Genomic DNA, 24,619 nt, shown 5'->3' with positions numbered 1-24,619 from the left:
GATCACTGAGCTCTGATCGGATTGGCGGATGCAAAAAAATTACGGACAGCGCGTTCTAAATCTAGTACTTCATTGGCTGATGCAAAAACTGATTGACAGGTTCCTCCCTAAGAATCCGCCCCCTCTTGGTCTTCGCCTCCAGCTGTAGTTCCAGGAGTTATTGCGCCTACTGCTGTAGTTGCAGTTGTTGATCGCCAGAGGGAGGCGTTCCCCGTCTTGTTGATGTTCTCAATGTTGTCCACCAGAGGGAGCTATTGCACCTACTGCTGTAGTTGCAGGTGTTGCTCGCCAGAGGGAGGCGTTCCCCGTCTTGTTGATGGTCTCAATGTTGTCCACCAGAGGGAGTTATTGCACATACTGCTGTAGTTGCTGATGCTGTCCGCCAGGCGGAGCCTTTAGTTCAGCATTTGAGGCCGGAGCAGGCGACTGCGTGAGTGAGTTCACCTTCAAAAAAATCTGATCTGAAAAAAAAGTGAAAGGAAGATATTAGAGAATAAAACCATCATGAACGGTTCAACTCACAGGACTGCGGCGGCTTTGGACATTCAGCTGAAGCGGGGACCTGCAGGTCAGTGTCGTTTAACTTAATTTAATCCACTTTTCTCCCTGTAAACGCGAAGAGTAGCATTAACTTGCACAGACTGATCAACCAAACTGACGTTTTCTATTCTAAAGTTCCCGTTAAATTCTAATCCATCATAAATTCTTAGTCACTTTGTATAGTAGCCGAGTAGTGTGTTTTCTATGCGGAGAAACTGGAGTTTGAATATTACGTTCCACCTTAAATGATACAGCCCTCAGATTGTTACTGTTGCAGCGTTTAAGGTGGAGAGAAAAGTTCAAACAAGATGTAGACGAATAAAGCCCGTTAAGTTCTTACCGTGTTCCTACAAACTACTTATCGGCTTCAGGAAGTTTTCATGAGAATTTAATACTTTTCTTTATTGACGAGGGTAGGAATTTTATTTGAATAAAAATTTCACTCAGTTAGCCTCATGGCTATCAGACGTCAGGAGTCAGATAAGGACAAAAATAAACGTACATAACAAGATTTCAATGTAAACCTGTGTCTTAATTAAAACGGATATTATATGCACTGGTACGCTAAAAATAATGATGTTATTTTCTCAAGTTCCTGATTTAAAATAAGTAGTTTCATTTTCTTGCTTCAAGACAGCGTGACTGTCAATTTATTCCACGTCCTTTCAGTTTATAATACAGTACTGACTAACTGTTGTGTGCTTGGGTTTGTTGACTTGTTTGGAACACGTTTCATAAACATTTAAAAAGTTAAAGGAGAACTTGGTCTAAAAAAGGACTGCACTAATTAAAGGTGTACTAGGCAATTGTATGTAATTGTAATTATACATGGGGTAAGATGTAAAATATCCCGTGTCAATCCATTAGAGCTTCACATGCAACCACAATATTCCTGTAATTAGCTACCTTTGGCTTTTTAAATCCTATCCCAAACCAATGGCGTTGCTGTGGCCACTTCTGGTCCGATCAGCAACCAATCGAACACTGAAGCATACTCATTGGGCCCAGTCTATGTGTCCCCACTGCATGGCTAGCTCTGTCACAGTGGTCATCAGGTAGGCACACACCCATACCCCACCCCCTGTCAGCGTTTTGCTGGATTAACCCCAAAAGGGTTAATTGGAAAGGCTCAAAAGTGATGTCTGGCATCCCAGAACCACCACCCCTCAAAGCTAGTTTTACAGCCTTACCGTATTTTTAACATCAACAACCATTAATCCATGCTGGCCTCCCTGGTGTATAAGGCTGTACCTAGCCCCACTGGCACCGTTAATGCAAGCTAATTGCCATCAGTTTAATGTGGATTTGTGCTCTGTGAGCTACCTACATTATTGCAAACAGTAAATCCACACTGGACCCTTGGCTGTACCTAGCCCCACTGGCACTGTTAATGCAAGCTCAGTGCTACCAGTTCCATGTGAGCTTTATGTAATACACCCTCTGCAGCCACACTAAAACAACACATTACCCACCTGTCCTGTCTTCCATGTACCTATAACAGATTTACATTGTGTTTCCCCAACCAGTCTGTGCTCTTCTTATCCACAACCATTGACTAGGCCTTTCAGCTACTTTTGATAACTCTTTCACAGCTGCCCTAAATTTTTGGCCCCTGATGCTGAACTGCACAAGCAGGGATGTTGCAGACTTGGCTACAAATCCCCTCACACCTATTTCCACTGGCCTTATATGCACCTACCGCCCAGTCTGCATACTTCAGTTTTTTCGCTTCATGAACTGCATCATCAAATGGAATTGTTAACTCTATGAAATAAACTATTCGTTTGCTTTCAGAGTACATCACACTGTCTTGCCTTAGTGTAGTTAAAACAATGCACCATGGGACCTTTTTTAACCTACATCCACCAGCAAATTCCAATTTTTCTCCTCAAGCATAAACCCAATCACTTTATTACTACAACAACATGGCAATTTGAAAAGCTCTAGGCTATTGTTGTCCAACAAACATGCTAAAACCCATAGCACCTGATTGTCTCCATGTATACTGATCCTGTGACAATTTTACCTTACATGTTGATAGAATATGCTTCACTGTGCCAACCCCCTATTCAAAGTCTAAAATTAGGATCTTCATCTACTCACTCTCCAAGAATTTGTGGGGTTGAAAGTAACTGTTAAAAAATAAGCATGGTTCTTATTGTTTCTTTAGCATTGACATTAGCACAAGTGCATTCTGTGCTGATAAAAAACCTGATTTAAAACCTGTTCTCCCAAAAAATAAATTTAAAAAAAAGGCTGCCTTTGGCTACAATCACATTACCAGGCTGAAGTGAAACTGAATTTTTGAAACTGAACATGACAAATAAATTTTTTTCAAATCACATTTGAGTCACTTTCATCTGTAGTCCTACATCAGATACATATTCACTTTGTGGGCATGTGCCATGAACATGGAAGCACAGATTTCATTCATTCATTCATTCATTCATTATCTGTAACCGCTTTTCCAGTTCAGGGTCGCGGTGGGTCCAGAGCCTACCTGGAATCATTGGGCTCAAGGTGGGAATACACCCTGGAGGGGGCACCAGTCCTTCACAGGGCAACACACACACACATTCACTCACACACTCACACCTACGGACACTTTTGAGTCGCCAATCCACCTATCAACGTGTGTGGGACTGTGGGAGGAAACCGGAGCACCCGGAGGAAACCCATGCAGACACAGGGAGACACACAGACAGTCACCCGGGTTGCGGGAATCGAACCCACAACCTCCGGGTTCCTGGAGCTGTGTGACTGCGACACTACCTGCTGCACCACCGTGCCGGTCCAGCACAGATGTCATCCATCTTTTTTTGGTTATGTTGACATCACCAGTCTCATTCAATCATTCATTTAGTTTTTTGCTCAGATTGGATTTGGCTGTTCTGATGGTTCATATTCATAAATGTAAATGGCCTATATCTGTCTGTCATTGATACCTTTATACACGTCTCCATCTTGAGACACACCATTGTATTAAAACAGGAAAACCGACGACATATTAGTAGCTCGTGTGCATCACATTATGCTCTGGAAGACAGAAAACAGCCCATACAGTACATCATTAGGACAAGAAGGGGGGAAAAAAAAGTAATATCTCCCTCTGCTAGTGGTTGCCCGGCCAATTAATGACACTTTGGGGGGACACTTTGGCACACAGACTTTAGCGGCAGAGAAAAAAAGCTTGAGTATCGATCTTTTTCCACAAGTATTGATCAATACCATTATCAGCGTTGTTATTGATATTATCGATATTTGGATCGATCCGCCCACCTCTAAATTTCACCATTCTACATGCAGACGTTAATGGATGATATGAAACGTGCCAGGACTTCTCTGAGAGAATACAGTAAACCTTTAATTCCTATCTCTCAAAGCTTAATATATTTAATTAGCCACACTTGAAATCATGTACAATGTTTACTGTCTGTATAATTACATTGATTCTGGGAGTATAGTGAGAGGCAATATGGGAATTGTAGTGTTAGCAAACCTGTAACCAGCTAAACTAGCTAGCAAGCTTTATGGGCTTAAAATCTATTTTTCTCATCTCAACATCTGCTAACATAAGTGATTGATCTAATAGTTTTAATATACCCAAAGTTGCATTTGCTATTGTGAGATTTAAGTTGTTGTCTTAGGTTAAAGGTCAGAAGGCTAGAGTTAACATTATCACCTTGCCAACAGCTTTTGGGGAAACGAATGTTATGTAACGTTCTATATGTTTCTGCATTGTGTGTGTGTGTGTGTGTGTGTGTGTACACCAACAGTTAGCTTGACCGAACCCTGTTATCCTTTAAATACCTGAATGTATTTCTCTGTTTCATTAATTCAAATTGCATTCGAGAGACATTTGTCACCTCTACTCAGTTAGATGATATGAGCAGGCTGTGTAAATAAAGCTGTTTTTAATTAATTTGACCACTTTGCTATTTGGCTTTTATTCGAATCTGTAAACAATCCTAAAACATACAGAAGTATGTGTCTGAACAGTTTTGGCAAATTGGTGTAACGAGAGTTAGAGCTTTGTACTGTAACTCTCACCCACTCTGCACTAAATGTTAATATTTGCCTAAATCTCCTCAGTTACCATCATCTTTTCTAAATGTTAACATGTTTCTCCCATCATAAAATGGCAGCAAATCTAATCTAAAACCATTCGTAATTAGTATTAAATATATATATCATGTTACACATTGAATAATGCAGTTGAATGATGTGATTTCTGACATACCAAACCCTGTTGTCCCTTAAATACCTGAATGTGTTTCTCTGTTTTAATAATTAATACAAATTCCATTTAAAACAACACGTCACTGGCTAAGAAAACCATGACTGAAATGTGCATGGAATAATGGACTTAAACCTAAATACTGCCCTTGAAATTTTTCTGTTTTAATAATTACAGATGGCTGGACAGATATTTTCATTCATGGGTTTTTATACAAATTTTATTTTCTGTGGACATTCATTTTGTTGATGCAGAGTGCAATAGCAGACAATAATACTAAATAAATGTTCTTTTATCAAAAGAATCAAAAGTAAATGTATCAGTCATTTAAAAAAAATGTGTGCCATCTGACATCCTCCAGCTCTGGGTAATGCTGATTGTTCACAACAAGAAAGGCTTTAATTGCATCAATGCCGTTCACAAAACTCAAGCATTTTTCCACTACACAACCAATTGACACTGGAGTGAAGTGGGATGTCTTTGTATGCACATTCTATTTCTTCCAGCAGAAAATTCATGATTTTCACAACCATTTCAATCACAGTCATTAAGATGTGTTTAAGAATGTCCAATTTTGTCATCAGTCATTTTGGCAAGTAATTGCTTTGTGTCAGTATCCTCCTTAAATGGGCTTTGATGCTTTGCCTCAAAAAGGCAGTGGACTCTTCGGGTTCAGCAAATGATGCTTACTCAGGACATATTAGACACAGCCTGATCTTTTAAATAATCCTTTTTTATATATATAAATCTGTCCAGTCTCCTTGAAATGCAAAGATCAACCATAACCTTATGACCACCTCCTTGTTTCTACACTCATTGTTCATGTCCTCAGCTCCACTGACCAATTTGTAGTTCTACAATTACAAATTGTAGTCCATCTTTTGCACTGCATGCTTTGCCTGCCCCCCTGTCACCCTGTTCTTCAGTGGTCAGGACCCCCAGAGCATGTAGGATTTTCATGGTGGAGTGAAAGATGTGGTAGCTGTGTGTTACGAGTGACTCCACGTCACTGGAATACTACTCCACGTTTCAACCAGACTGAACTAGCATTCTATGTCATTGACACCTAAGCAGTGCTCTATGCAAGCATTATTTTGTATCTGATTACTTGTTGTGTGCAGGAAAGCTGAATTTTTGAAATTTTTGAGCTCAGAGTTAATGTATAGTCTATTATTAACTTGTAGACCCAATTACAAAAGTAATAAATAGTGAAAGATGAAGAAAATTATAGATATGATTAATGACATCCCATGAATTTTGTAATTATTTGATTTTTGTAAATTTATCTACTTCTTAGTTTTCGACATATTTTAGCTATTTATGCTGTGGTTACAGTTACAAATTTGCAGTGCTGTTTCTTTAAAAACATCTGAAAATGTGAAATGACCCATATCTAATAACAGCAATTGTTAAATGAAAGTTGAAATTGGTTTTTGGTTTTGCAGTTGTTGTGTGGCACCTACAGACCGTCACACATACAGATTGTTTATTATTTGTCATTTCTGTTCTGTGATTAAACTAGGCGATCTGTATTCATTTTACTAACCGATCATGTTTATCTTGTATGTTGCATCAGTTTTATTGTATGTCGCTGTGAAATTCCAATGTAAACTTTAACCTGTGATAAGAAGAAAAGTTCTGATTGGATTATCAGCTGAATAACATGCAAATTGAACTTTGTTTCACACCGTCTGTTTACTCTTCAGCTACAGAATTGAAAAGAATGATCAGATTAAATTATCAGCCTTTTAAAAACCCTTTGATTCATTTGCACTTCTTTAGGAAATTATTCAGTTCAGTTATACATTCGCTAGAAAACATTTTAATTAAATCAATACTCTTTAAGTTCTGGGGATTTAGGGAGACCTCTCCGATAAGAATGTGTAATAGCATAAAGCATGTGGAAGAGTAAAAAGTGAGTTGTTGTCTTTCAGTGTAGATGAAGCTGATGGTGGAGTATTCATAGAGAGCTCAGTCACAACTTGAAGTAAATATCTTTACAGGATGTACGAGAATTATATACTATTGTCATTCTTATTAGCCAAATAAGTGTTTAGGTGTTAAATCCTTTAAATGCACACATTGTTACTGTCTACTGAAAAAAAAAATGTATATCTATAACAGCAACTATTTACTCAAAGGTAAAGACATAGTTTTAATTTTAATTCAGGTTAAAATAAATAAGTTGGCATGACAAATTGTGTTGTTTTACTGTCTCAAACCAGAGACTAATTATGTCCAACAAACATGGAGATCTACAAAACAGAAAAATGGTCTTTGAGGTCCAGTAAAATGGAAATACACACTATTGTTTGTTGAGCAACAGATAACATGCACTACATGTACACATCTCAATAAATTCGAATATCATCAAAAAGTAAATTTATTTCAGTAATTCTGTTCAAAAAGTGAAACTCGTATAGGTTATGGCTTACAGCCTGTGGCACTGCTGAGGTATTATGAAAGCCCAGTTTGCTTTGATAGCTGGCTTCATCTCGTCTGCATTGTTGAGTCTGGTGTCTCTCATCTTTCTCTTGACAATACCCCATATATTCTCTATGGGGTTTAGGTCAGGCGGGTGTGCTGGCCAATCAGGCACTGTGATACCGTGGTTATTAAACCAGTTATTGGTACTTTTGGTAGTGTGGACAGGTGCCAAGGAAACACACACAAATGAAATCTGCATCTCCATAAAGCTTGTCAGCAGAGGGAAGCATGAAGTGCTTTAAAATTTCCTGGTAGACGGCTGTGCTGACTTTGCACTTGATATAACACAGTGCACCAAATCCAGCAGACGACATGGCTCCCCATGCCATCACTGATTATGGAAACTTCACACTAGACTCAAGCAGCTTGGATTGTGTGCCACTCCACTCTTCCTCCAGACTCTGGGACCTTGAATTCCAAATGAAATACAAAATTTACTTTTATCTGAAAACAAGACTCTGGATCACTGAGCACCAGTCCAGTCCTTTTTCTCCTTGAAGAAATGTTCTCTGGAGTGACAAATCAGACTTCTCCGTCTAGCAATCCAATGGACGAGTTTGGTTTTGGAGATTGCCAGGAGAATGCCGCTAGTCTGACTGCACTCTGCCAAGTGTAAAGTTTGGTAGAGGGGAATATGGTGTGGGATTGTTTTTAGGAGTCAGACACGGCCCTCTAGTTTCAGTGAAAGGAAATCTTAATGCTTCAGCATACCAGTAGATTTTGGATAATTTCATGCTCCTAAATTTGTAGGAGTAAGAGAACACCTTTGGGATGAATTCGAGCAGAGACCGCGAATCAAGCCTCCTCATCCAACATCAGTGTCTGATCTCTCAAATCTGCTTCTGGAATGGTCGAAAATTCCCATAAACACTCCTTAATCTTGTGGAAAGCCTTCCCAGAAGAGTTGAAGCTGTTATAGCTGCAAAAGTTCGGCCGTCGTAAGAATGGATTAAGAATGGGATGTCACTCAAAGTCATATGTGTGCTGAGGCAGACGAGCGAATAGTTTTGAAAATATAGTATATAATTTATATGTCCAACTGGTTAGAATGTGATCCGTAGCTGTATAAAGTATCTATCCTGTCAGATGTCTGTCTAGGTGGTGTCCCACCCCCAGCTTCCTAAAACCGTTTTACAGTACTCTGTTACAGGTAACAAATGCACAGCAATCATAGCCTGACTGCCTCTTAGTTTTTAGGTGTTTATTTAAAAAAAAAACGTATTTTACATGTTTAGAAAGAAAACGCAGCCATCCTTTTGAATCCTCGCAGGTCACAGAACCTTGCAACATTCAGAAGCCAAGCCAGAGTTTATCCTGGGCTCTTTTGGCTCTAATTCTGCATTTTTTGGTTTGACAAATGGTGAATTTGCAGATGAAGACTGCAATTTGACATACACCATTCAGCCATAATATTATGAACACCTCCTTGTTTCTACACTCAGTCCATTCATTCAGCTTCACTGACCAAACAGGAGCACTTTGGACGGCGTGGACACCAATGTATGAAAACACCAGCAAGACTGCTGCGTCTGATCCACTCGTATCAGTGCAACACACACTACCATACCACCACCACCACAATAGTGTCACTGCAGCACTGAGAATGATACGCCACCAAAAGCATACTGTCTCTGGGGAGGTTCTGACTATTTGAAGGATGGTAGGAGGCCAACAATTTATGCAGAGCAATAGATGGACTACAGTTTGTAATTGGAATAGGATATTTTACACGATATCCTGTCTTATTATTATAATGAATGAATTCCAGTTCTTTAGAGAAGAATTCAATGCACCACAATATTACACCAGTTTCTTCATGCTTTAGTTCATTGACAATGCATTTTTAAAAATTATTCATTTCATTATTATATGCAGTATAATACAGTGGCTGTCTAATGCCTAATACCAAAAGAACAACACAACATTGTAGTTGATATTATTATGATCTAATATAAGTTTTTTTGTTGTTTTTCACCATTTCTCAGGTTTGGGATTTAATATTGTGGGTGGAATCGATCAGCAGTTTTTGGTGGATGACAGTGGGATTTACGTGGCAAAGATCAAAGAGAACGGAGCAGCTGCTTTAGATGGACGTCTGCAGGAAGGAGACAAGATACTTGAAGTAAACCTGTAGCTGTTAAAGCAATTTATTACTTAGTTGTATTATAAATAACTCATCCAGTCATTCATATGTATGATTTTTGTTTGTTAAGATAAATGGACATAAGTTGCAGAATCTGTCACACAGTGCTGCGGTGGAACTGTTCAGGACAGCGGGGGAGGATGTCCATTTAAGAGTTCAAAAAAGAGTGAGTGATCTTGGTCTTTAAAATCTTGGACAGTGGCTTAAAAAGTCAAACGGACAGCTGTATAAATGAAAATTTTAGTAACTTTCCGTTCTTGATCTGTCTGTGCATTAATAATGAATTTGTATTACATATGTTAAAATTTCAACTATTGTGTATTTTGTCTCTACAGCTTCCATTGACTCAAAACGGTCCTGTAATCTCCGGCCCTAATGGAGATTCGTCCTCACATATCGGACCTCTGGCTGTTTGCGTTGTTTTGTCTGCAGTGGCTTTAGCATTCTTTATCTATAAACGAAATACAAGCTTCCGAAGGCCATTTTAAACCTTTTTCCTGTCTCACATAGTTTAAAGATAAATGTTATGAACTTTTTTTTTTGCTAAGGGCCAAAAAAAACAGCTATGAATGTTTATGAATGTTTTTTTTTCCTAAAAGCAAAATTAATATAATTATGACAGCAAACAGTTGGTTATATACTGAGTGATAATCATAGATGTGTGACCATAAATTCGAAAGCTGTCATGTCATAGCTCAGAGTTAGAGATTATTTTTATACAAAAAAAACAAGGGTAAAGGATGGATATGGAATGAACCCTGCAAAGGACTAAATAATACTGTTCCTCTGATCATGTAGGGGATGCTGCGAGACATTCCAGCTTTGAGCTGGTCTTTCTAAGAAAGAAAAGAAACACGTCATGTTGTACGGCAAGTGGGTGGATGATGACAAATCTTTTTGGACAGTTAGCTGGTTTTGTTAACGTTAATACATGTAGCATGAACTGAGCCAGGAATGAACCACAGTGATGCTGCATTTGTGTATGTTTCCCTCACTCGCCTGTTGCGGTGAACATGCAGGGAAAATGTGTACAGCAGTGGATAAAGTACAGTATTTAAGTAAATGAGTAAAAGAAATGTTATCTTTTACTCTGCTTGAGTGAAAATAAACATATTATCTGTATTTCTGTTTGAGTGAAACCACAAGTGTCCTGTGCATATTGCCTCGAGTACAAGTACAGATGTGCCAGCTTGTGAATATACATTAGTTTCAAGTAATAAACTACACGTTCTTAATAATACTAATAAAACTTATGTAACTGGTGAGTTTATGAAATATAAACAGTTTATCAACTTAAACAGTCAGTTTTCACATATTCAGACTCTCATTATTCTTTAGAAGTAAACAGGAGGTGAATTTAAGACTATATATATATTAAACATAAATGACCAGATGAAATTGGCTTCCTCATACTAAAAGCAGACCTGGATAAACTACTCTTATTCAGGAGCGATGGGTAACGCTAAACTGCTGTAGTCTGAGAAGGCAAGGGTTAATATCTGCAGGTTGAAAAAGCAAAAATGAGGGGGAAAAAAGAGGAACATTCATTTTTTCAATGATATGGTCCTTTTTAATGAGACCAGTGATACAGAAATACCAAATACACTTGTACATTTCTTGTGTATGTTACACTATGTAAAGATATAATGTTATAATATTACTATTACCAAAATACAGATAAAATATTTGTACTTTTACTCAAGTAATTTTTTTTTACCAAGCGTATTTAACTATACAGAAGTACTGCACTTTTTCCACCCATACGTATGCATGTATACGTTTTTCACACAGCTCCTCTTGCAGTCTTACATTAAGGGGTTTCTCAGTTTTTGCATTGACACTCAGTCAGATGCATATTTTGGTTAAAGAAGAGCCTTTATAAAAACGGAAATGACACAGCAACTCATTCTGAAATCTGCAATATGCCCATATTGAAAACTGTGGGTCTAGTGTGGATTTCTCCATGATAGAAATGAATGTGATCTTTAAAAATCAGGGTAATCACGTCAGTGTTGAACAAAGTGGTATAAATGCATACAAGTTTTGTCCTCTGTATATTCTTCCACTAAATGTTACTGGATCCTCTGTATCATAATGTTATTCAAAAGAACACAGCATAAAGATACATCCATGTTACAAGAGAGCTAACACTCCTGTGCACTGACTGCATATTAAAAATGCCCAACCACCTTAACTCTTACACTGGACAAAACTTGCTTGTGTGAGTAAGGGACTTTGGGAGGTTTTCTAATCTTATGATGTCAGTGCATTGCGCAGCAGGGCTAGCTTTTATCTTGTAGCAACATGGATATTTCTCCCCCTTAATAAGCTTAAACTTCAGATGTCTAGGAATCAGGTTTGGAATTATCAAATTCACTTTTGTCACAGAAAAATCCAGTTTACATCCGGACACCCAAGGTACAATGAAAACCTGACTCCTGTGGGTTGTACATGTATCCAGCATATGTTCCAGGGGTTATTAATGATAAACTACTTGATTTGTATACTGGAGCTATTGTGACTTTCTGCAGTTTAGGATGTGCAAGTGCAGCTAATTGTGTGTGTGTGTGTGTTTCATTCTGCAGATTTCACTGTTTGGCCAAATGGTGGAAGCTGGTTTGAAATGCCTTATGAACATAAGTTTATGGAATGCACTTCCTCACTCTCCTATCTCAATGTTGACTTGTCACATTTATCATGCTTCAAATAAATCTTTTGTTACAAAATTGTGTGTTCTTTCCCTTGGTTCACAGGATTGTAGCAAGTGTGTGCCTTCATTGTGTGGAACACCTTGTTCCAGGCCAAATTAAATATTATTAATAAACATCAAAGAACACGCACATTATAAAGGATACTCACATCTGCACGTATTGATGCTGTAGGGAAAAGTGAAATGTGAGCCCTGTACAGGTTAGGGCATAATATAGCATGTTGCTATAGCAACACTAGCATATTAACCTGTTTCCACTTAAAAATATTTTTATGTTAATAATACAGTTAATGTTTGCTGTAATAACAATCTCAATGAAGGACCTATTTTATATCAATGTGGAATTATAACCTTTATTGTGAGATGCTGATATATTCATATGTCATAATTACAGTAATCATTCTAAATGGCTTTCACGTCCAGAGATTTAAACAATATTGAATTTTTGTTGTTTTAAAGATAGACACATATAAAAACATAACAGAAAACAAGTGAACACTATGCGCTATATTCTCCATTAATTGTCTTTTGTAAATGTGTATGTTTTTTGTAATTTTCCTTAATGTTGCCTTCTATTTGCTTCTGAAACACTTTTTCTGAGTGATTTTAGACATTTTTCATCTTGCGTTGTCATTTTTGATGCGTTTTAACAATCCTACATTTTTTAATTTTATCTTTTGAATCCTGGTGAGGAGCAGATTCCAATCGTTTTATACATTTGTTTTCAGTTTATATTCTTTTGGTGCAGCAGGTAGCGTTGTAGTCTCAGCTCCAGGGACCTGAAGTCCTGCTCTGGGGGACTGTCTATGAGATGTGTTCTCCCTGTGTCTGTGTGTGTTTCCTCCGGATGCTCCGATTTCATCTCAATGGTCCAAAAACACATGTTGGTAGGTGAATTGGCAACTCCAAGTGTCCATAAACCTGAACTGGATATGCAGTCACAGACAATGAATAGATGAATGAATGTACAAATTTCAGGACAACGTGCTTAGTACATTATAAATACATTAATATTACTGTATAATAGTAACAATTATGTACAGCTTTATATTTGTGCACATGATCACAAATGTAATAGTGAGGAGATACAGTGGTTTTTAGAATGGAGTAGTTGAATGTTTGATACTCTCTTTTTGAGAACAGCCACTGACACATGACAGGTGCTCTTTACCAGCTCATCCACAGCTCTGCTACTCCACAAAAACATTGCCCATAAGATTTCAGAGGAAAAAAATGTTAATTTAATGGAATTCAGATTCACACTTCCAGTTTCACATTCACTATGGTCATTAATTACAGACCGTACAGCACACTCCAGACAAAACTCACTATTTAATTACAGATTGTACAATATAGTCCATAGAGTACAGACATAGACTAGCCAGTAATAACCGTGTATTGAGCATATTGTTGGAGGAGGAGGGGTCACATCCTGCCCTTTAATTCATCAACCCATCCTAGAGAAAAGCAAGTGAGAGAGAGTATATTGATCTGATAAATGTGTGTGTGTGAGAGAGAGAGGGTATTCCAGTTAGTATAAAATCAATACTGAGTCTACAGTAGATGCACTCTAAACACTGCGGTGTAGAATCCATTTGTGCTTAAACTCAGAGCTTTAGGCCTGTGTATACATGTCTGTGAGTGTGTGTAATTGCTAACATATCACAAAACTGGGGTTTGAAAAAAACTTAATTGTTCTTGTCATATTTTATACAAAGAAATCTCCTGATAAGGATACACAACATTTGCATAACTCACACACAGTTAATACCGCTGTCACACAAATCTCTGAGCAACTGTGTGCAAGAAAATGACAAACAAATGACAGCTGACAGAAATAGCTCCCAATAATAAATACTGTCATCACCAGAGAGGACAACAGCACACAGATGTAAGTCATTAATTGATTGCCACTGTTTGCCGATTGATAGCATGAATAAAGGAGACTATAGATGAATATGTTTCAGATGAGCAGTTGTTAATAAAATGACATATGAAGATGAAGCATTCAATGGCATGCTTACTGAAATTTGAAAACCAACGCAGACTATTCAATTTAGCAATGTCACATTAAAGATTGTACTATTATACTGAAAATCAGAACAGGTCTCAGTCAATTACAGACACGGTCATGCTGATATTCTTTATAAAATCATGACCCCAAGTTTGATTCCTTTAAACAACAGGTCTAAAAGCACCATTTATTAGTTAACCGTTATATATGACAACAGATTATTGGTTTGTATATTAAATAATTTATTTTGTCTCCAATAACCTCCAAATTGCCTAGCAACACATTTTCCTGCAGACTAGCTTGCTAATTTGTGTAGGTATACATTACAAGCCATTTATTTTTGTAGTTTTGTATCTACAGGCCTGATTTGTATCATGTACATTTATCTGTATTAAAAAATAGACTCATTTAAAGCCTGATGTAGCTGCAGACACTGCAGAGATTTTCTTCAATTCTCTCTCCCCTATTGATTAATTAATGATTAATAGAACACAGATGTAAATTGAGCTAAGAGGCACAGTTCTGTAATACTCTAGTTACACTCATGCAATATCTCTTGTCTAATCGTTTAATTTTCTATACAATAGCAATGTATAACTGTACATTATTTACCACTGTACAAATTGACCACCTCTAGCAAGTTTATACAGACACTGTGAAATTAATGTGTAAGCAATATGAATATGCTAATTCATAAACTGCAAATATATATTTATAAATAAGCTGTTGAACAGGTACGAATACAATGATGATGGTCTTCTCTGCGTAAGGACCACGATGACATCATGAAATCTGGGCAGCGGTCACGTCACCCCTCTCTCTCCCGTTCCTTTCGGTACCGGATGCTGGGCGCGCGCGCACGCAAACACACACACACACACGTTGGTTTTACTATGCTTGTGAGGACATCTGTACTCTTCTGCATTATTGTATGAGGATTCCCCCAACACACACATACAGATAGAAAGAGAGAGAGGGAGAGAGAGAGAGAGAGCGCGCAGTGCACGTGCAGCGGCTGTAGCTGTATGCTAGCGGTTCGCGCTGTGCTGCAGTAGCGCCTCCCCCGCGCGCTGCTTCGGGCTGCCGGACTCCCGCACGCGCCGCACCGGAGCAGAACCGGTCGAGTGCCCGGATGATCCGCTTCGGTTCGGATTCACAGGAGCTGCGGCTGTTTGAAGCTCGGTTGTGCTTCTGTACTCGGAAATTTAAAACTGAAGACTCGAGAGGAATAACAGCGATTCTGGAGAAGAACCTGCGCCTCTCTCCCTGTTTTCATCTCTTCTCGCTGTCTCTGTTTTCATCTCTTTCCACACTCTGCTTTAATATCTTGCCCTTCGTTTTCTCTCTCCTCTGCCCTCCTTTCCTTTTTTTTTGTTTGTTTTTACACCTCTTTCTCTCTTTCCCCGGTATATATATCTCCATTCTCTCTGCATATTTTCCTTCTCCCTCCTTTCTACTCAACTGTCACTTCGCCCTCTTTCTGTATTTTTCTTTCGTTTCGTTTTTCTACTCTCTCTCTCTCTCTCTCTCTCTCTCTCTCTCTCTCTTTCTCTCTCTCTCCTGGAGTATGGCTAATGAACCTGTGATCCTGAATGTGTATGACATGGTAAGAGTGACTCTGCACGGATGCTCTGATGCTGTAGTACTTACTCCCATCCAACAGGTGGAAGCACTGTTTTAATGAATAAGTATAAATAACTACAATTTTTTTTTACATTTTTAAATAATGCAACTGACACAAGATGAAATATAAAATGTTATATTTCCCGGAAGTTTATTCTACATATAGCCAGCCCTCACACAAAGATAGCCATGTATAAAAATATGTTTAGCACTGAAATGCTTATACATCCAGGCCATTTTGTGTCAGCATAACAGCTGTTTCAATATGTGAAGAGGAGAAAATGACTGACTACTCCTCTAATTAAAATTATTAATTAAAATGTAATAAAATATAATATAATAATATTATTATACTTTGAAACAGGCAATAACCTTAATCTAAATGTTATGCAAACTAATTTTATACAAACTAAATAAGCTTAATGTCTATACTAAAAATCTTACTTTAAAAAGTTATTTTGTGCGTTTAAAAAAATGATTATTTCTGTGATTAGTCAAAAAAAAATTATTTAAATAAAAAAGAAATTATAGATTTTGGGTTTGGTTTAATGATCTAGTCTACCTTTAATGCAACAGTTTACTATATACATTATGCCCTGCATTGTGCTTGAAGCTAGTCAAGCAACTATTAAAAAAGTAAATGGACAAGAGACATTCAATTTTAGATATTGAGAACTCAGGTATTTAACTTCATGTATCACTCTGTTAATGGGTGTGTTCTATTTAATGTAACCATATCGCACTTTAGGGAATTTTGCTGATAACATGATGCAAAGTAGCTGGCCAGAAACATAGACCTACACAATGTAGCAAGCTAGTGTACAAAAACATGTCTGTGTCTTAGCCAGTCCAGTTCCAGTCCAGCTGACGAACTATTTATGTGGGCTGAGTCAAATAAATAATTATTTACTATACAAACAATTCATATAATGTTGTGTCTCATGACTGTTAAAAACAATAGTACATGAGAGGGATATCTGTTCTACAGAATATCAGCTTGGCTGTGATTATTTTTATTATATATTATTCCTATTATATTATTTAAAATTGCTTAGCTGTGGTCTAATAATATTTTCTAACAGTTAATTTAATATTCAAAGGGAATTACTGTTATAAGCAGACTCATAGAAAGAGATTCACGTTTCACAGTTTAGTTACAGCTAAAGTTGACAGGTCAGAATACAGATTGTTGTTGTTATTATTATTGCTACAAGTTCAAGTAAAGAACTAATATATTGTTTTAACTAATTTTGTTTATTCAACTTTAATTTAAATTCTAAGGCAGATTGTTAAGTTAACACATTTAATATTTTAAACAATCTTTATGTACAACAATGCATTAATAAAATGGGCTAAAACAACACATACGCTGGCTTTGTTTCCTTCTATAAGACAGCTGCTCCTGAGCATGTAAAATATGTAATTGATAGCGGTTAGAAACACCTGCTGGCCTCATAAATAAATTATATTTTCAGGCTTAGGATCAATGGTGATAGGCATATTTGAATTTTAACTTAAAGGATCATAAAAGATCATTCCTGTTTAAGAAGGTATTTAATAAAGGTGATTTTAATTAAAACAAGTTTCCAGTTTCACAGAGGAATGGCAGTGTGGCAGTGGTATAATTAAACAACAGAGATTTTACCTACTTTCGGCTTTCAAAAGAGTGCATGTGTATGCGATGCCAAGATGTAATTGTACTTATGTTTCCTTTATGCTTGACATTTTTTTCTCTTTGTATTATCATCATAATATAATTATATACAGTTCTCTCTCTCTCTCTCTCTGTCTCTCTCTCTCTCTCTCTCTCTCTCTCAGTATTGGATTAATGAGTACACCTCCACTCTGGGGATTGGAGTTTTCCACTCAGGAATAGAGATTTATGGCAGAGGTGTGTGAATATTTTTCCTTGAAATACTACCTTTAAATAAAAGGCTTACATTAGTTTTTACCATACCTGTTTTTGTTTGTATATTTAACCAGAATTTGCCTATGGAGGTCATCCTTACCCCTTCAGTGGGATCTTTGAGATCAGCCCAGGAAATGCCACAGAACTAGGAGAAACATTCAAATTTAAGTGAGCATCTATTCACATAGAAATACACCCACCCAACAAGCACAGCGTATTAGTAAAACAGATATATAGTCTGTGATATGTCATATATATATATATGAAGCTCTAATTGATTGGCATATGATATCTTGTGTATGACTATCATAATCAATTAGAGCTTCACATAGGATCCACCAAACTATCTTCCTATGTGCAGCCACAAAAAATCCTGTTATCACCCATTGTTCCTACACCTAATCACTAAGGTTGCTATGGCCGTTTATGATCCAGTCAGCAACCAGCTACATCTCGCAACATTTATGTGTACTAATGTCCTACAACTACCCACTAACGTTGCTTTGGCCATTTATGATCCGATCAACAACTAGCTACCCTTAACAACTAAGGTTACTCACTCAGCCCAGCCCATGAGTACCAACACCACCCACTGCATCACTAGCTCTTCACATGGGTCATCAGGAAGGCACATCCCCACATCAGTGTTTCACTGAATTAAGCCCACAACACTTCCGGAAGGCTCAACGGTGAAGTCTGGCATCCCAGACCCACCCCACTCCGAGCCAGCTTTACAGTCCTACCTAACCTCTAATCATCAACAACCATAAATCCACACTGGCCTCCCTTGTGACTAAGGCCATTCCTAGCCCCACTGACACCATTAATGCATGCTCAGTTCCACCAGTTCCATGTGATCTTTACATGCTACATCACCAACAACCTCAACAGCAGCTCTACAGTGTTTTTCTCCAACTAGTCTGTGCTCTTCTTATCCACAACCACTGACTAGACCTTTCAGCTGTTTCTGATAACTCCTTCACATCTGCCCTTAATATCTGGCCCCTGATGCTGAACTGCACAAGCAGGGATGTGGCTACAAGTCCCCTAACACCTATCTCTGCTGTCCTTCCATGTGCCTGCCACCCACTATCCTTCATCTCAGCCGCCACATACTTCAGCTTCTTCCTTTTGAATGCTTCATCTACTGCTTCCTAAAATGGAATTGTTAACTCTATGAAGTAAACTATCCGTTTACTTTCAGCGTACAGCACCATGTCTGGCCTCAGTGTAGTTAATGCAATGCACTCTGGGACCTGCAGTTTTTTACCTACGTCCACCAGCAATTTCCGATCTCATGCTTCAACCCATCTACCAATATTTATAACCTGCACACTCTCTCGAACACATAATGAGGGTGCTTTAAACTAATTAAACTATTCAAACCCATTTAAAACATTTGGTGCATTATGTAAACCCAAACTACTGAGCAGCTGAAATTCTATATCTCATATAAGAATGGGAAAATATTTCATTTTCATATATACAGCAGTTGGTCTTCTCAGTTCCCAAATGTTTACAGAGTGTTCGTAAAAGGAATCGTATTGCAACACAGCAGTAAACTTGCCCCTGTTCAGTCATTTTTGGGATGTTTTGCTGAAATCAAATCCAAATGAGCATATATAGTTCTTCATTTCAACATATGAAGCATTGTATTTGTATTATATTCAATATGGTGTTAAAACTATTTGCACATCATTGCATTCTGTTTTATGTACATTTTGCACAGCATCCCAACTTTTTGGAAATGGAGTTTGTAAAAGTAGAAGCGCAAACTACTTAAGTAATGAGTCACAGTAATGCAGTGGAACAAAGCATCCATCATTTTAGGAACTGAAGTGTGGATATCTCCACTTTTCTCTTTTTGAATAATTAAGATCTAAACATATTAAGTCTCCAAAGCCTCTCAAAAATGAATGGATAAACAATAAAGCAAAATTAAAATATAAACAGGAACAGATAAAATAGACAGAACAGATTCAACAATATTTTACTGAAAAAGCAAAAGTAAGTTGCTACCACACAACTCTGCATTCATTTTTAATTAATTTAAATCCTTTTTTTAATTTATGACCACTACAGAGAGGCCATTGCATTGGGAACAACAGATTTCACTGAGGAAGATATTGATAAGATCATGGAGGAACTGGGGAAAGAGTTTAAAGGGAATGCTTATCATCTAATGCACAAAAACTGCAACCACTTCTCCTGTTCTCTCTCTGAGGTTAGATTTCTCTATTTTTCTCTATTCATGTCTCTGAGGGCTCATTTCTTCTTCATGCTTAATCTAAATATTAAATAATATTAACCGTCTATCTGACTCTTGCTTTCGCTGTACATTGTATGTTTAAAATCACACAAAACATTTTTTTCTCTCCGTTTTTATTTATATATGTATTTATTTTTGCCATCGTCTGTTGTGGCAGTGCAATGTGAAAATATGTCACATTAAAAGCAAAGTTAAAATTCAGATGTTTCCTCGCCATTTGCTCACTCTCCAGTCTGTTTGTGTGCTTGAAACCAGTCTAATGTGTTTAGGAAGCCCCAGTGTCTTTAAATGAGTAAAAAAAAAAAAACTGGCTCAGTCTGTTATGCTAGACTCTCTCACTTTCTCTGTCTGCTCATGGCAAGGCTACCTTTAGATTTTAGACAAAAGAAAGAACACTGAATGTTGAAAAGCATGAACCAAGATGGGGATAATGCTCCTTTAATGGCTACAATGGCAAAATCAATTAACTTCGATATGCTAGTTAACCATGTAGGCCAGTACACTTGCTTAACATATTCCGTAGATTATTTTTTATTGATCTGTTTTATTACAAATAATTACAATAATAACAATTCTGACTGATGGTGTACAAAGCAGCATATATTTAAATAAATACAATATCTTTCTCTCGCTCCCTCCCTCTCTGTAGTTGCTGTGTGGGCGAGAGATTCCTCGCTGGGTGAATCGTTTGGCATACTTTAGCTCCTGTATCCCGTTCCTGCAAAGCTGCCTTCCTAAAGAGTGGCTAACTCCAGCTGCCCTTCAGAGCCACATCAGCACACATTCTCACACTCATTCACACACACATACACACAGTGAGTCCAGTGATGAGGAACCCTCAGGGGCTGTTGGGGGAGCATCACACTCCTGTCGACACACTCGTGTCTGATCTCATCCAATACAACACACATAGGCTGTGTCCTCAATAACTCCCTCTTCCTTATGTAGTAGTGCTCTACAAGCACATTAGGGGGACAACTGGGAATCAGCCACAGACGTCTGTGCATGCTTTGTCATTTTGTAATTCTCTGTTAGCATCTGTGTGATCACTGGGTCCTGGGTCTAAGCCGTTTATGCCTTTTTTGTTCCTGAAAACTTTTACCGTTTCAGTCATAAATTTTTGTCTACTATCAATAAGGTCCCAATATACTGAGCTTTTTTTGCAGCAGTTTCAATTGTAATCACAGTACACATGACGTACAGTAAATGTTCTGCAAAATTTTGTGAAGTACCACAAAGACCAGCTCAAACTTTTGTCCACCTTTAATAACAGGTGTAAAATTGTGTAATTGTCAGACATCCATCACCAAAGAGTTTCTTTTTTATCAGTGGACACAGTGGCTAGATGGAAGCATTCAACTTGAACTCAGCTTGAAAGTAATGCTACTATCAGAATAACAAATGATAATGGTAAAAAGATCAGAAACTGTGACTTAATGCAACTTGAGTAAAATTATGATTGCTGTTGTTATTATTACTGATAATATATATATTATAAAATTGGATTTTTTTATATATACATTTAATCATTTGGAAATAAACATCACATTGATTTTTCACATAGAGAAATCCAACTTAGACCCAGAGATCCTAATGGGGGCATGATGCCAACTTCAGAATGATGACATGACTTCAGATGTCTGCACACAAAGACTGTAACTTCTCATCCTCCTGCTGCTTCAGCAGGCAGCTTATGTTGCCCCTATACCAGCCTGGATGACCAACAGACCTCAGAACTGTTTCCAGGAGAAGAAGGAAGTTTGTGCTCCACCAGTCAGAGACACCAGGGATTTCAAAGCCTCTTACTGCTCGTCTAAAAGTGATAGTTCCGCTAAATTAATCAAATTTACACAGTTACCCTGCTTACCCCAAATGTATCCAAGACATGTTCTGTGTCTGAGCTTTGCCTCTTTATTTAAAACATACTAATTATGTGGCTCTTAGACACTACTGAACACTGTTATCTGTGACTCTGAACTGGATAAGCAGTTACAGATAATGAATGAATGAATGAACACTGTTATCTAAAACATGGATTTAAGAGGAATCAGAATAACTAAAGAGAAAGTAGCTATACTAGCTAATCACAAGTCACTAAAACATGCACATACCATGACAAAGAGCTGGTTAGCTTGTAGCTTCTATGATTATGTGGAATGCATACTGAGAGTTTTAGTATTTTTATTTTAGCATGATGTTAATTGATTAAAAAGTTTGAATACACATTAGCTACATTAGTCTCATAGCTCCAGAACTAAAATTAAGAAGCTAATTTTAGACACCAAATAAGTCTTGGCTGACTGAAAGCATTTGATGTTGCTGTGTAAATATGATTTTTCAGGCAACTATTTCTTTTAAAATACCCTCAAGTTTTATTGCTCCTTTTTATATCCTTGAATAGAAAACAGTATTTACAAATGTGCATTTTCATTTTCTACAACCTCTCTCCAATTGTTGGAGGGTAGACAGCTCAGACTGACCCTTAATATGCCTCTCTCCTTTTTTATACAGTAAAAAATGTTCCTTCCTTTCCATAGTACTGTAAACTTGCTTCTGACTGCAGTTCGTGCTTTTTTGTGAATTGCCCTAGACTTCTAGACTAAAATAGTCGTTTTCAGGAAGAATTCTTTTTCAGAGAACAGTTATACCTCTAAATAGCTGGTTTAGTTGTACTTGGATTCTTTTCTATTTTGTAAATATTAAAAAATAACGTAACACAATTTTGTTTTGCTGTTTTTAGCTGGTTCAGTTAAGGACAGTGTGCCAATGATGGAGGAAAATACAATGATTTATTAAAGGATTAGCCTCAATAAAATATGCTAACTTTGCTAACTGTGAATGCAAGCTTTAGCTCCACTTTGCATGATGTTATATTCAAAATGCTAACCTGTAGCTATCAGCTTGCATTTAATGTTAGCAATCCCTGCTGAAAAAAAAAAAAACAGGCCTGCAGAAATAACAGAGTAGTTGGTTTATGTTGGTCACTCAGCATGGTCCTTCTGGTTGACTAGCATATAAGCTTAATTTGTTTATTTTTATTTTTAATTTACTTTTTCCTGGGAGATGATGTTTTTCTAGCAGAGACATAAGCAATTTTTGTCTGGAATCCTTTAATGTTTTATTTTTGAATATATTAAAAAGTGTTTTTAATTTATTTAAAATGTTAAAAATTTGATGTCAGTTTACATTTTAAAAAAATATTCAGACTGATCTCATGTTGATTTATACATATATCTTTGTGTTACTGAGTTTTAAGGGACACTGTCTGGTAGTCTGCCATTATTGCAATGTTTTTAACCTAAACAGAATTGAAGAACAATTTAACAATGTATGATGGAGATAATGTTTAGCAGTATGGAAATTGAGCCATATGACTGTATGCTGTTGATTAATAGTGTACAGCTAAGATGACCACTTCTTCTTGCTGATAAAATTGACTGATTACACAGTTAATGCTTGGAAGCAGAAAGGAGGGGAATATTCCAGAATGTCAGTTTTTTTAAGCCCATCATCTCCTTCCATTAGTGTTTTACCTCAGAGAGCTTTGGATACCCAAAGCATACAAAACTCATGCATGTTACATTAACATTTAAAAAAAATTATTTAAACCATAACATTTTAATAATTTTACCCACTATGCAGTGTTGAGCCTTACTGGGGCTGCATTAGTTTTACCCAGGGAGAGAGGCCTAGAGATTCATGTACTTTGTGACAGGATTGGTGATAGTAATCTAGTATGAATCTGCAGTGTGTGTATAGTTTTTATAGTCTGACTGTAATGACTGTGGAGTTGTTTTAATCCAGTATGAATCTATATCATTTAGGATTCACAGTATGAAATTAATACTTTTGGAATGACTTTGATACAGTATTATTATTATCCATTTACTTAATCAAAATTATGTAGTCATGGCCATGTCATTATTAAAAATTGTGTCAAATTAATATCAAAGCCTTGCAGGCAAAGCCCCAGTTGAAATAAGTTAGCCATGCAGCTAAATTGGCTAAACTAATCTTGGTAAATTAATTGTATATAGGCAAAATTAATTTTGGTAGTCCACTTCCTATTTGGCAAATATTTACACAAGCTGAGGCTCTGCAGGGCAGTGGATAGCACCAGCCTGACTATACATTTTGGAAAAACCATATGGAAATTTTATCTTAAACCAATCAGCCAGTTAAATCTGTATATAAAATAATATATAAAATATTATATTATATACATATATCATATAATAAAACAAATCCAGCTCCAACTCATCTTAGAGGAATTTTCCTGTGTCATGTTGCTGTTGATTTGTTCTTATTGACAGAGAGAGTGTTAAGGTTTCAGTCTTTGTTACATTAAAACTTTATAACCTTTAGAGAAAAGAAACACTTTTCAGTCAAGCCCTTTATTAATAAATTAATAAGCCTCCTTCATGTATTAGTTCTTTTTTCAGTTTACTGTGGAATCATGGCTGTTAATCACATCTGCAGGGAACATCATATACAGTGCTTACTCATCTATATACTTGTATTTCCCATATTTCTAAGTTTAATGATGAATTTAATTAGTATTCTTAGAGAGGTCACCATCTTTTGTTTTATTTGTCTTCCCATTTTTCCTTGTGGATGCTTTTGGACTGAAGAGGCCACTGCCTCTGGAACTTTCTACTGACAAGCTCAGTCAAGACATCCTTTTTCT

The 24,619-nt window shown here is 37.1% G+C and overlaps 2 protein-coding genes across 2 annotated transcripts; both read left to right on the top strand.

The window, feature by feature from the left end:
• Positions 1–298: 298 nt before the first annotated feature.
• synj2bp (synaptojanin 2 binding protein) lies at positions 299–12,102 on the top strand. Its single transcript, XM_066679948.1, has 4 exons — positions 299–568; positions 9,250–9,386; positions 9,478–9,573; positions 9,743–12,102. Exons 1-4 carry the CDS (start codon positions 505–507, stop codon positions 9,893–9,895), a joined length of 450 nt encoding a protein of 149 aa, XP_066536045.1. The 5' UTR covers positions 299–504; the 3' UTR covers positions 9,896–12,102.
• Positions 12,103–15,698: 3,596 nt separating this feature from the next.
• LOC136705552 (deubiquitinase DESI2) lies at positions 15,699–24,619 on the top strand. The gene is made up of 5 exons (XM_066679187.1): positions 15,699–15,737; positions 17,522–17,645; positions 17,738–17,831; positions 19,746–19,887; positions 20,582–24,619. The coding sequence occupies exons 1-5, from the start codon at positions 15,699–15,701 to the stop codon at positions 20,819–20,821; spliced, it is 639 nt and encodes a 212-aa protein (XP_066535284.1). The 3' UTR covers positions 20,822–24,619.

The sequence above is a fragment of the Hoplias malabaricus genome, chromosome 8 (assembly GCF_029633855.1).
Source record: "Hoplias malabaricus isolate fHopMal1 chromosome 8, fHopMal1.hap1, whole genome shotgun sequence".
Classification (NCBI taxonomy): Eukaryota; Metazoa; Chordata; class Actinopteri; order Characiformes; family Erythrinidae; genus Hoplias; species Hoplias malabaricus.
This window is presented reverse-complemented; position numbering and strand designations above follow the sequence as displayed.

Excerpts from the sequence above, each read along its gene's own strand:
- synj2bp (XM_066679948.1), top strand. The coding sequence starts at position 505 with ATGAACGGTTCAACTCACAGGACTGCGGCGGCTTTGGACATTCAGCTG. Across the intron at positions 569-9,249 it reads GCTGAAGCGGGGACCTGCAG|GTTTGGGATTTAATATTGTG; the intron begins GTCAGTGTCGTT and ends ACCATTTCTCAG. Across the intron at positions 9,574-9,742 it reads ATTTAAGAGTTCAAAAAAGA|CTTCCATTGACTCAAAACGG; the intron begins GTGAGTGATCTT and ends TTGTCTCTACAG.
- LOC136705552 (XM_066679187.1), top strand. The coding sequence starts at position 15,699 with ATGGCTAATGAACCTGTGATCCTGAATGTGTATGACATG. Across the intron at positions 15,738-17,521 it reads TCCTGAATGTGTATGACATG|TTCTCTCTCTCTCTCTCTCT; the intron begins GTAAGAGTGACT and ends AATTATATACAG. Across the intron at positions 19,888-20,581 it reads TCTCCTGTTCTCTCTCTGAG|TTGCTGTGTGGGCGAGAGAT; the intron begins GTTAGATTTCTC and ends CCCTCTCTGTAG.